The following is a 13286-nucleotide window of genomic DNA, read 5'->3' as shown; positions in this document are numbered from 1 at the left end:
CCGGGCTGTGTGATCACCTGAGTTGTTCACGTTGTGCATCTTGCTGTGGCTGGAGAGCGGCTGGTGTCCAACGTGCCCGTCTGTTGTGGGGAAACTTGACTCGCCCTCGTAAATCGTCTGCAGCATACTCCACTCAGCGCTCAGGTCTCATCGCAAGCCGTGCGTTTCCTGTCACCAAGAGCCACCCCTCAGCCACTCAGGGGAGAGACCGCGACAACAGGCAACTCTCTCCCTTCCTCTGCCTCCTCCTCTGAGGGTCTCTCCGCGGGGCTGCCGCTCGCTCGCTCGCTCGCTGCCCTGCCTCAGTCTGCCTCACACACTGACGCTGTTAGAAGAACAGCACGTCCACCTTCTTTTTCCCCTATCTGCTGCTTCTCCCGCTCCCCTCCTGCAGTCTAACGGCGTCTCTCTCCCGTGAGCAGAGCCGCGCTGATGGGAAAGCCATGTACTGTGCGCTCAGCAGCTCGCAGAAGGAGTAATGCCAGCCAGGGAGGGAGCGAGCTTCATTTGCATGTGAATCAACAACTGCGTGGCCCACAGGTGACAGAAATAGAACAATGGCCAGCCCTGGCTAAAAATAGGTCAGGCGAGGCGCGGGGATTGGAGCAGCATTGATGCGTTTAAAAATACCACACCAAACACAGCTGTCTTCTTTAGCTCCTGCCAGAAGGCATGTCTCCTGACTCCCTCACTGCAGATGGAGGCTTGATTCGTCTCTCTCTTTTCTGATTTGTTCAACCAGTCTCTCTCACTCGCTCTATTTATGTCTTCATTTTGTTCTCTCAGGTACAAGGGTGGAATGATCCGTTTTTGCCTTGATGTGCTAAAAGAGGAACATGTCAACTTCATCCGGGTGCAGTATATGTTAAGCCAAAGGTTTGCCTTTAAAGTGATTCACAAAAACAGGGAATTTAGATATTTTAAAAAATAGTACCACAAAATATAGTTTTATCTTTCTACGAACCCACATAATAAAACCCAAACTGTATCTGGGTAAAATCTGTATGTGTGAAAATAACGCAACAGTTGAAGTGAGACATTAAATGAGCACTGTTTTGGTTTAAGAGTCTAAGCTCACTGCATTAGCTTAGGTTATGTGTGGTTCAGTGTGTATTGGGGGCAGTGCTGCTACTCAGGAAGCATGCTTTCAGCTAGCCATGGAAGCCAACTGTAAGATGTCATAACAGCATAATCGCAATTACATAAACCTCTCAAACTGTGTCAAGAACACCTCTCCACAATCATCCCACATCCCATTTCCTTGACATGTATTCATATTCTTTGCATGGGAAATTACAATCATATATGCACATTAGAAGGTGACTATTGAATTCTGAACCACATTTGCAAAAGGACTGTTTCAAATAATATAACATTACAAACTGTTCAACATATGCAGTTATTATAATGTGACTCCAGCTCATAAAAGTCAAATCAAATGTTCTAGCAGTGCCACTGATGCAGGGCTGGGTTTGTGGCCAAGTAGCCTGTGCCTTTAAATTTTTCATCTTCCTTCATAATTTGACCTGTCCCCCAGCCAGGGGCGTGGAGCCAGCACAGCTATTTTTAGCCTGCGCTCTGACGACTACAGAGACAGAGCGAAGGAGTTTTACTGTGTTGTTTCAGCTGGACAAACATTTAACCCCTCTGTCCTTTTATCGCCGCGATGCTAAGAAGCCAAGAAGGAAATGCACAGCTAGAAGCTAGAATTGTCGCACACATAAATCAACTCCCAGGTTAATGTTAGATATGTGTTGTTTAGCTTATAATGATACCAGCTAGAATAGGACTATGCATATATTGATTTTTATTCATTGACCTGGTTATAGCAAAATATTATCATAATATTAAAGATAGTGGTTTTAATGTTGTTCGCAATGTCGAAAACTTGGCATTAATAATTACTTAAAACTTGGTAACCCATTACAGTCAAATAAGTTTTAGCAATGTCTTGATCTGTGTGAATGAGTTTTGGCAGTCAAGTAGGATAAGATAGTGTGAGAGCTAACAAGCAATCAAGCCCAAGGTAATGAAGGCTAAAGACCCAGAGCTCCATCTGTCACAGTATCTGCTGGAGCAGACAGGCTTCAGCCCTGTAGGCTGACCTCAGCAAAGGCTGAGGCTAAAATGACCAAAAGAGGAAGGTCGGTCATCACATGAAAGAAAAAGATGGTCATAATTTAATCCTTATTTATACCACACGACAGTGTGGTTATTCTTTTTAAATATTCCAATTCCAAAATAAAAGATCAAAATGTATTTTGCAATGGTCATCTGCAGCTTTCCACTATTACGTAATACAGCGGCATGTGTTGCAAACTCAGATACTAATTCTATTATTTAACAATAAAATATTCACATCTGTATTTGATTTTCATCTATTATTTGTTCTTAACTGGTTGTTTAGATTTTCATATTTAGTTTACTTTTACTTACTAAACTAGTATGTTGACATTGCTCAGTAAATCTGCCCTACTGCTCCTAAAAAAGATTTTATTAGGACACGTTAGCAGAGATTAACCTACACTTTTTATTTATAACTAGCTTCCTGACGCTGATGAGGGATTGTTGGATTGGAAATAGCCCTGTCCAATAGGCAGGGTCCAGTAAACCTGCAATGTGGCAAGCCCATTATAGCTCTGACTGCGTCACTGGCGGCCTTTGTCTAGTTTAGTCCTATTAAAGCATTTAAGTGTGAACGTCAGCGTCCCTGCTGAAGAGCCACTCTGCTCCGCTCTCAGAGGCTGGGTCTCAACTGTCTGTCACCTCCAAGCACAAACTCTGTTTGTCTGTGTGCGTGTTGGTGTGTGTATGTGAATGTGTACGTGCATGCTTGTGTGTATGTTTTGACACAAGAGCACTGATGTGGAGTGGGGAATATTAGAGATGAGGGAACAAGTGGGTCAGACCGGTGAAGTGCCTGTAGCACTTTCCAAATTTAAATGAAAGCCCATTATAGCCTATTTTAAAGAGCAAGAGACGCCAGGATACATACACATACATGTTGTTTACTCCACTTTAAGTCAGTCGATATGATCTACTGGGACTAGAACTATAACAAAGACATACTTCCCACTATTGGCTGTTCTATATCAAGAAGGTTTAGTAGTAACATAGATATATGTGGGTTTTTTTTTACAGGCAACTCTCTCATGTTACTACAGTACAATTACTGTGCTAGTTCTAAATCAACACTTAGCGTTGTGTGGCTTAATCACCATAGCAGTGCTGCCTTGTGACACAGTGTGCATGATGAAACCCAGCGGGGAGGACGGCTGGAGAAGGAAGGGAGTTGAACTTATGTGTTGCAACAGATACAGTACGAGTGGTGGACAAACACCACTTCTCGTAACCAGTTTGATCTGTGGAGGAAACGTTTGCCTTAACATCGCATGATCACTATGTGGGAGAAGATGAGTAAGCCATGTTTTGCTGTTCCAACTCTGCTGAACTTAACATCCCCACGTATCATAAAGAGGTTTTCTATTGTAAAATAAACAGATTACACAGTGAAACTGGTCCATGATAAAATTCAGGCAGCCAGCCTCCAACCCCCTACAATACCTATTGTTTGGTGTCCTGGCTGTGGGGAGTTTCATCATGCCACCTTGGGAGGATTGGGTCGGATGTGATCACGTTCAGGTGCTGATTTCTTCAGTCACAGAGGATGTTCTACCCAGGGGGGGGATTTAATAACAGCAAATTCTGACTCAACCATTTGAGGAGTGAAGCCCTGGCACGTTGCTGCCCCAGCATGTTAAGAACTTAGTTCAGCCCTTCTACTTGATAAAAGCCAAAAGTAAATTTTTTTTCAGTTCAAACAGCCCATTTTCCATATACGTTGTGGTTAGTCTCATAAAAGCACAAAGGCACTACAACTGTTGATTTGATGGTAAAATCCAATTAGTCTGTACATCTGGATGTGTTACGTGAGTGTGTTTCCTCACTAATGATTTGGGCACTCTTGCTTTTATTGGGTTATTCTGTCTGGCGTCCTGTGGTATTTCCTGTTGGACGTTCAGGGTAATATAGAATGCACTTAAAAGGTTGGATCAAGTAACGTGAAAAGCATATAAAGGCAGTGATGTTTGGCACTTAATCTTAAAACATTGCCAATAAACCTTTGCAGTGCGCCTAATAATAATGGAGCCTGTCCAGCTTTATGTGTTTCTGAATTGTGAGAGAGACCAGACCTAATAAAAGACAGTGATTGTACTCAGGTAGCAATTAATTAACACCGGTAAAAAAAACATGCAGGTAAACATGTTTCCAATCATCAGCTTTCACTTTTATATTTGAGAAAACATGAGCGATTTTAAGATAGGAGAGATCCAACAAGGCAAAGAACAATTTCAGAAGGCAATACAGTGCTTGTTTTTTTCAACGCCACACTGAAAAGCATGTACTTACTGACTAACCTTGAGGTCTGTTCACTTTCTAGCTCTGAACAGGTCCCTGATGCCATGCCTTCATCTGCTGCCATAGGCTTTCTAAAAATAGATATAGAGCACAAAGGCACACTGGAAACAGAGGGCAGCTCTCAGTATTTTCACTGATCAATGTGCTTATCCCTGCTGGAAACCATTGATCCTCTGTTTGTGTCAAATTGACCATGTTGTTGATGTACAACTTCAACGCTACATTCAATCACGACAAGACCATTTTATGTTCCCTTGCCCAGCGCCTTCTTTGATTGCAACACCAGAGATTGATCTGCTAACAAAATTCTAAAACCAAAAGGTTTAACACTGATCTGAGCTTTTGAAAGAGCAATCATAATGTCAGCTGTGATCTTAGTGGGTTATTAAACAATCACCACTTAGCAGGACTTTTGTCCCTGGAATTACAATGTGAGAAATTCCTCAGTCAGGGGGCTCACAGGCCTAAATCACAGAAATGCCTGCAAAAGTCCAATGCCTTCTTGGTATCATGCAAACATACAAGCTGAAACAGACACATGTGACTTTGATGGAATCCAGCCAAGTTTAGCTAACCTTAGAAAATCCCTCAGGGATTAGCAAAAACAAAGGTTCTGTGTTTAGAGACCTTCCTCTACTCCACATCCTGCTGGTTAAGCGCATTTATGACTAGATAATCATAGAATTATCCCTCCCAGTGCCTAGAAGCTTTAATGTTAATATTATAACAAAATGCATAACTTTGCCATCATCACAGCTTTTTCGATCTATCATGTGTTTTAAAATAAAAAATACATAGCACAAAGAAAACTATAAAGTATGTAAGCATACTGTTTTGTACTGTTTGTTTGTATAAATTATACTCAAGTAAAACCCCATTCAGGGATTTTAACTGTCCACATAACAAAGTGCAAGAGGAAATTGAGTTTGCTCTGGGAAGGGTGGGCTGACGCTTATTGTCCAGGCCACTTCCACCTACGCCATCACTTTTTTTACTTAACCGCAGCACAGTCACCGTAACTCTCCTCCTGTGGTGTCTCAAAGGTCTCCAACTCAACAATACCTTTGAAAAATAGCTCTTCCTCTGATTACTAAGGTAGCGCTATGCACACCAGGAAATGCCCCACAGTGCACCCACCATCTTCGCTACAGTGAGACTGACTGGGTTGCGCTGTATGCATAAACCTGGAGGGGCTCCAGATGTATTTTTAAATTCTTCTGTTGAGAATCCTACAGCAATGTATTTGTGAATGTATTATTATAATATATTATGGTCTATATATTTATAAACAACACTCGACTCCAGATAAACTCATCAAAAATCTTCCACATTCTCTACATTTTAGATAAGGCTACAGGTGCACAGACAGAAATTCAAATGTAGTAATTCAAATCAATACACAAACAAAAACACATTTACACACAATGTAACATGTACATGCAAAGACATACACAGATATATGCACACATGCTGTGCTTGGGAGTGGCTGCAGCATTCCTGACCCCTGCCTTTCATCTTGGATCCAGTAACCAAACATTTGAACCCAGTGCTTTCAATATAACAGGTCCTCACAGGCCTGTATAAAACGAGAAAATACCACTGCCAGAAATTACCTGCAAGAAAAAAATATTACTGCTTACTATGAGCACCTCAAAGCTGTCAGTGAAAGAGTTTCATGTTTCTCACTGCTGGTTTAAAGTGCAGAGGAATCCCTCGTGTGAAAAAGGAAAAGACAAAATGAATATGACAACATGGCTGATTCCTTCTGAACTACACAGTAATGATATGCATATTGAAAGAGAAAGAATGTCTTTTAAGTGTGGCAAAAGAGAACCTCCACCCATTCTTTTTTTGGTTTACTTGCTCATCCAAGATGTCATTCACTGATGTGTATTCTGTGTTATGAAACTATTTAAAGCAAGTAAAACTATATTCTTCAAATGGCCATTGTAAAGAGAACATAGGTTTTTAGTTTTTTGCCATCTTCTTTAGAAACCATACATTTTGTCAATGCCACACAAATCAAAAGAGTTGGTAGGGTTTGTTCTGAGGTTGACACCTCAAAGACTGTTTTGGAAACAGATGGGCCAGTAACCCTTTCACACATATCTGGCCTCGGAAGCCTTAAGAGGGCTTCTGCTCCTAGATATACTACCAGTGTGTCCAATCTCTGCGTAATTTCTGGATCCGTTTGTTCTGCACATTTCACACTAAGTGGGGAGGGGTTACAGCCATGACCTCCTACAGTCCCATAACTCACACGTTGTGCTGAGAGAGGTGGCAGGCACCCACAGATGAAAGGCAACAACAAAGAGTTGTTTAGCATGACACATGGCAGAGCGGTCCAGGCACCAGAGCATGGTGGGAGAGCATAGAGTGAGATTTGTCTGGTTCTCCCATCAGGTCAAACAGCCCCACCCTGTGACAGTGAAGTAACAACCTGCTGGTTGAGCCGGACATTCACAGATCTCTGAAGAACAGCTCATTTGTCAAGTGGTTTCAGCATTCAGGCCAGGCTTGTGTTAAGGCAGGGCTAATGGCTCCCATAGATGAGAGCTACTGAGACACACACAGAAGATAAGCAACTAAACAAGAGAGCAAAAAAAGACTTAAATGTCAGGAATGAATAGCAGTCCATATAAATGCTACTTCAACCAAAACCTAATCCAAAATGCACATATTCTTAATTCTTGAACAACTCTTGAGGTTGTCCTATCTATAACTTATTTTTTTCCATCCACACAGAAGGCCTCTCAAACATAAACACATGAATGATTCATATCTCCATCTTCATATTGATAAAACATAAAATCAAATGTAGATTCCTTCAGAGAGGTTGGACGAACAACACTGAAAACAGCAGACTGATCTCACCAAGTTCTGGGTCTCAGCTGCAAAAGGCGCCATTATTCCCTCTGTGGGCCACCTCTCTCCTCCTACTATCTATGAGGAGAGAAAATATTTCCTCACACATACACCACTACCTCCTACTATCCACCGACAGCCCTAGACCAAAACTCTGTGCTGTGACAATTCCTCTGACTTCGGCCAAGAGTGTTTTATGTGATTTTCAACCTAATAATGCAAAAACGTTCAGTGAACTGAAAGCAGAGGCGTGGGTTAATTCTGTAGTGTCTGAACTGAACTGAGCTGACTGACTTCTAACATCACCTGTGAATGTGCTGTGCTTCTGTCAGATCAATATGGTGCAATGCTCAGATATTCACCGCAGACAGAATCGGGCTATTATCTTGTCATTTCACACTCACAAACATAAGTCCTGAAAAGGTGATCAACCCAGTGAATACTGCTGTTAAAAAAACAATATTTCAATACTACTGGTATTTTATGTCGACCTACATTAAATATTTAAATCACCAAACTTACAGATATGAGTAAAAGGTTTTAACTGGACAATGACAGCTTGACCATCTTTTTGGGTAAATTGTGCAAATTATAACACCGATAATCTGTTGACATATCTTATCATATTTTATGTAATGAAGTCTATGGTGTATTTCAATAAATACAGTTGCCTGTTTAACTTTCCTTTTAGGTTCCCTGTGCAATTAAGATGACGGGAACATAACAAGAAGCCACTGCAGAACAGGGACCAACACTTCTCTCTAGGCATCAACAACACCCCTCCTCCATGCAAAAACTCACTGACCCAAACCCATTTTTTCCAGTCTATGAGAAATACGTCCTAGACCTTGTGTTTTTTAAGGGAACATAACTGCCAAATATAGCCTTCTAGGCTCTATGCTTCCTGACATATATCAGGCTCTATGGGTTCTGCTTAACAGTGGTTAATTCTGGCTGACTGCCATGTAGTCACTTTCTGTTAAACATCACATACAAAGAAAATTATAACCAAGCTATGGAGTGTAGACTGTTGCCTGGTAACCTAATGCCATGTTGAAGATTCATTTTGTTGTGGAACAAAAAACACTTACAGCCAGAGCCAATAATAGACTCTGGACCACACAAAAATAGTTTAAGGGTGTCAACAAGCATGTCGAACATGAAGCTGAGAAGCATATCATGAGAGATGTATGCTTGAGGAACAAATCTCCCTTTTCCCTTCTCTGTGTATTCACAAAAAAACACTGTGTCTAAATGGAACCACTGGTGAAATTATATAATTATTATTCATCTGTCATTTTACAAGTGAAATGATGGATAGGATGATGATTCTTTCCAAGTGTGAAACTGAGCTAAAGCACACACGGCCAGCAGAACTGGCACTGGGCACCAGCTATAAAAAGTGTTTTTACGTCTTTTAGATCATGGATAATCACAAAATGTGTGGACTGTTGATGTGTCACAGCACCACAAGTATATACTGTAAGGAACTCAGTTCTCTGCACTGTTCTGTGCTTGTGGTTGGTTTCAATACAATTTTAAAGGATACGATATGATACAATAAAACTCCAACTGCACTCTATTATACTGAAGTATAAGAAATGACACCACAGGTTATAATATAATATAATATAATATAATATAATATAATATAATATAATATAATATAATATAATATAATATAATATAATATAATATAATATAATATAATATAATATAATATAATATAATATAAGTAGTTTGGTGTTAAGACTTGTGTTTTGTGAATACACAGAATATAAATTCACACCACTAATGTGTTGTGACTGTCGATGATAGTGTCAAAAACACTCATAGAGCATGTATAGTTTTAAAGTATTATAACACTGACAAAACTAAACTCAGACACACACACACACGCACACACACACAAACACACACACACAAACACACACACAGTATTACATACACCCCCTCACACACACACAGACACAAACGAGCATACAATTGTAATTTCCTACAATTCCTTTGTGCTGAACTGAGACAGAAGATTGGCTAAATCATTTCATTTGTCATGTCATATTTTCCATCACCCACCACAAAATACCAGCATTCTCTATCTTATTTGGAACTGCAATTTCTGCTGCGTGACATGAAGGCAGCCTTCGCACTGTCACGGTCAGACAAGGATGGCACACAAACACAGGAAATAAATCTCCAGTGACAAAGCGTAATTCATTACTTTCATCACTTTAGTTGTGAAAACAAAGGGGAAGGCATTGTATTCTCTCCACTTTAAAAAACAAGCTCAATCGCACTTCTTATATCATCTCTGTTCATATGTGACTGATCCTTCTATCGTGTCTGGAATAATTTTACAAATACAAATCAGCAGTCTTCAAGATAATAATACACCCTATAGTTAACATACCTTATACAGCAGGGAGGTCATGCTACATGCTGCTACTGTGAATGCTGCTTGCCAATTATAAAGGCGAACATGATAATTTATCAGGTCCAGTGAATAATTCACAGATGCCTGCCAAGATTTGTTCTATCGACAACATTTTGTCTCATTAACACATTCACTGGTACTATGAAATTATGTGTTAGGCTAAGTGTAAGGTGCTGTTAAAATGACTTTTTCTCTCTGACACAGCTCAGATGGTACCTGCCCCCTCAAGCCATCTGAGCAGTGCAGGCATCTGTGAGCAATAACCTGCCAAGAACAAGTCAAATGTAAAAATATTATAAATATTCTGAAATGGAAAGACAGCTGAAGGGTCATTCGAGTGTCTGTGAAATGCTTTCATGTCAACTATAAGCACTGTTTTTCTTGTGTCACTGTCTAAGTGAAAATGCCATGTGTTACCTGGAGGGTTCCTGTGTTTTCCTATTACCTTGCTCACAGAAGACTGAAGTGCTGTCGCCACATGACAACTGGCAACAGAGCACTGGTCAGCAAGCCATCACACAAAAACCATTTCCAACGTAGCACACCTGTTGAATGTTTCTGTTGGAGTGACACGGTGTCCAAAACAGCAGCCAAGAACCAAGCTAGCATTATTATACAACATTCATTCAAACAGATGCACTGTCACTTACCTTTTATTTAGTTACTTCCATCCAAAAAACAAGGCTTTTACTTCTTACTCCAGAAGTTGTGGTGTGTCAGGAGGTGACAGTTCCAGTTCTTCAGCCCCCTGTAAAAACATAAATATTGCAGTGTCCAGTAAAAAGCTTATCTTCATAGGCTGCACATAGTACATAGGCATATAAAACATAATGATTATTGGTGAATTTAGACAAAATACATTAGCCACTTAATTAATTAAAGCAATATAAAAAACATTATAATGCAAATGCAGACCTAGATTTAAAATATAACCAGAATAAAACAAATAAGTATAATATTTATATAAGATAAGACTTTACTACAAGCACTAGAAAATTGCAGTTATATACCAAACATGATTACTGATTTGACATTCTATTGAATATTAGGCCCTGTTATGGCCATTGTGGCACTGTATAGCTCAGCTGATGCTGGGAAGTTTTCACACCATACTTGGTTTCACTGACTCTGCATCTGCTCACACCTCAATCCAGTTGATCCAGTTTAGTGAGGTTGAGGTGAGTTTCACCATCCATTTATGTTTAATTTGCTGTGTGTGGCTTCATCGTTATATACACTGACAATGACAAGTAAATGTATTTTATATAATATTAATGATGGATTCTTAGAATTCGCTCTTCCTTTAGAGGCCTATGTTTAGCCTGTGAGAACGGATGATGTTGTTGGTTAGCTGATGACTTGATGAATACAGACTTTCACAGTTTTTGTGAGATCATAAACTCGTAAGCAAATCTATTTATAGCTGCTGTCTCCAGTACAAAAGAGTCACCAGCCTGCTGGCTGCGATACTCACAACCGGTCTACTTTTCTTGGCGGACTTGCAGCAGACCATTTCTTCAGATATCAATGCGCTACAGCCACATTAGCATTGGTTTATGCTAAGCTATTCAGCTTTATAGCTAATTTGTTTAGCAAACACGCATATAAATCTAATTAACTTGTTTTTTTTAACATATTTACTTTTTACTTCATACATACTAACATTAATTAACCACTTCCTCAGTGTTTGTCACCTTTTTAGTGATTGAGTTTACCTAAAACGGTTCACTCCTTGTGCGTTAGCCGAGGCTAGTACATTTTAGACTCCTTACTAGCAATAGTTTTGCTCACATAGTACGTGAAGCGTGTTGTATCGTAATAATAACGGAGCATTAGAATTATTCGTCTACCTTGGCGGCGGGCGGAGGGAGTGACGGTGCAGTGCTGCAGGTTGGAGGACGCGCCGCATGCCGACGCTGTCTGGCGGTGACGCCTGCGCTATAAATAGCCCGGCGTGGACACTATATAATCCCGGCGGCTGAGTGCTCCGTTTGAAAGGCTCTGTGATGCAGAGGCGAGGGCGGCCGCGGTCACTGTCTGTCCTCTGCAGGTGCACTGGGTGCTACAGTACTTCAATCATCTTGTGGAAAACCACAGTAACGTGGAGGTGTGTGTAAACCCAAACAGCAGATGGACCGCTTTCAAACGACCAGCTCCTTTACCAGTGTTCTTACAGCCTTTTATTTCGATAATTACAGGCTCTGGCAATGATTAATACAATAATTAATCCCGGAATTATAACAGCAGGGTGGTGAGACGCTCAGACGGGCCACTGCTTGAAAAAAGGCTATTGTTTGCTCGTTATTGCGTAACACACTATTCCTAAATGCGAATCCTGTGACAGCTGCATCTAACACAACGCAGTTGGGCAACCGCACCTCCTAAAAATAGCACCTGTAGCTCGTAGGAGTCCACGGACAGATCGTTAACATGGAACGAGTGCCATCTACTGGCCATGGTGTGAATTGTCATCAGGCGGTACTTCACTAAGGCATGTGCTGGTAAAGTTAGACGTTTGGCTTTGTTGAATAAATTGCCGCCGTGGGTTTTTAAGTAAAGGCAATGTTTAATTCATGAAGTTTGTAAAAGCTGTTATAAAATTAGAATGAAAGCAGTGAATATGCCAACGGAGCAACTGGGCCACTCATGGAAGTCCAGGAGCTGGACATAAGTGACTCTGTGATTAGCAGAGATTATGTGCAGATTTGTCATCCTCATAAATCTACAGCTGTCCACAGTCTCACATTTTTATTTGTCACTTCAAAGCATTCTCCAGTAGCTCTCCTTAGTTTACCGTTCGGCCAAGCGGACACATGTTTCCCCTCTAGGAGAAGAACAAAGCATCTTTCTCATGTATGCTCACCTGCTTCCACCATCACTGCTCATCAAATACCATAATGTGTGTGGATGCTCCTGTCCACCATAGAAAATTCATTTGGGCCCCATATTATCTTGTTTTATGCCCTATTATGTCTGTCATTCTGAAATGAATTGAAATCCTCTCTTTCCATCCTGCCACTGTCAGACAACAGCTGGAACTAAGCCAGTGGGTGACACTGCTCACATCCCCGGAGTCTGACTGTCCAGCTGTTTGCTATCACTCATCCTGACATCAGCAGCTAGGATCTTGCATGCATGTCCGTGTGGTTGTGAAGGAATCCACCGCACACCTGGACACAGAGGAACGTGTGAGTCCTCAGCATGTGTATTTACTAAGAACACTTACATGACATTACATAAATTAAGAGAGTAGCGACTAATTCTGCTCATTTAATTTTTGTCTTGCTCCAACTTGACAGTATATATATAAATACAGTGACCCGTCATCTTACTGTTTTAGACATCTTTCTTATCTCCAGAAATTATTTTCTCACAATTGGCTGTAATGTGAAATTTGGTGTATAAGTCTGACCACTGTAGACTGTATGCCACCACAATCTCTGTGTGTAATAATGTGAAATTGGATTAATGTTTTAAATTGTCAACTCGCACTCTTTGTTCCTCTCAGTCACTTTCTCTAATACACGTAAAAAGGGCCTTGCAAACATAAAGGGTGTAAACACAGGGT

At 40.7% G+C, this 13286-nt stretch overlaps 1 protein-coding gene across 4 annotated transcripts in view; it reads right to left on the bottom strand.

Moving 5' to 3' along the window:
• The window catches only part of hdac9b (histone deacetylase 9b), a 30088-nt gene extending 18401 nt beyond the window's left edge, over positions 1-11687 (bottom strand). Inside the window, exons 1-3 of one of the 4 annotated variants that reach the window (XM_029129249.3) lie at positions 11569-11687; positions 10369-10466; positions 10164-10263 (exon numbers count right to left, since the gene is read on the bottom strand). Coding sequence is in view for 2 of the 4 variants with exons in the window: in XM_055503229.1 (XP_055359204.1) it covers positions 18-126 (109 nt within the window). In the remaining 2 variants the exon portion in view is untranslated. Of the gene's footprint in view, positions 1-17; positions 647-10163; positions 10264-10368; positions 10467-11568 lie in introns of those variants that run through there. The other 3 variants (XM_055503229.1, XM_029129248.3, XM_029129250.3) reach the window with 3 other exon arrangements.
• Between the last annotated feature and the right edge of the window lie 1599 nt (positions 11688-13286).

Source organism: Betta splendens, chromosome 16 (genome assembly GCF_900634795.4).
Source record: "Betta splendens chromosome 16, fBetSpl5.4, whole genome shotgun sequence".
Lineage (NCBI taxonomy): Eukaryota > Metazoa > Chordata > Actinopteri > Anabantiformes > Osphronemidae > Betta > Betta splendens.
This window is presented reverse-complemented; position numbering and strand designations above follow the sequence as displayed.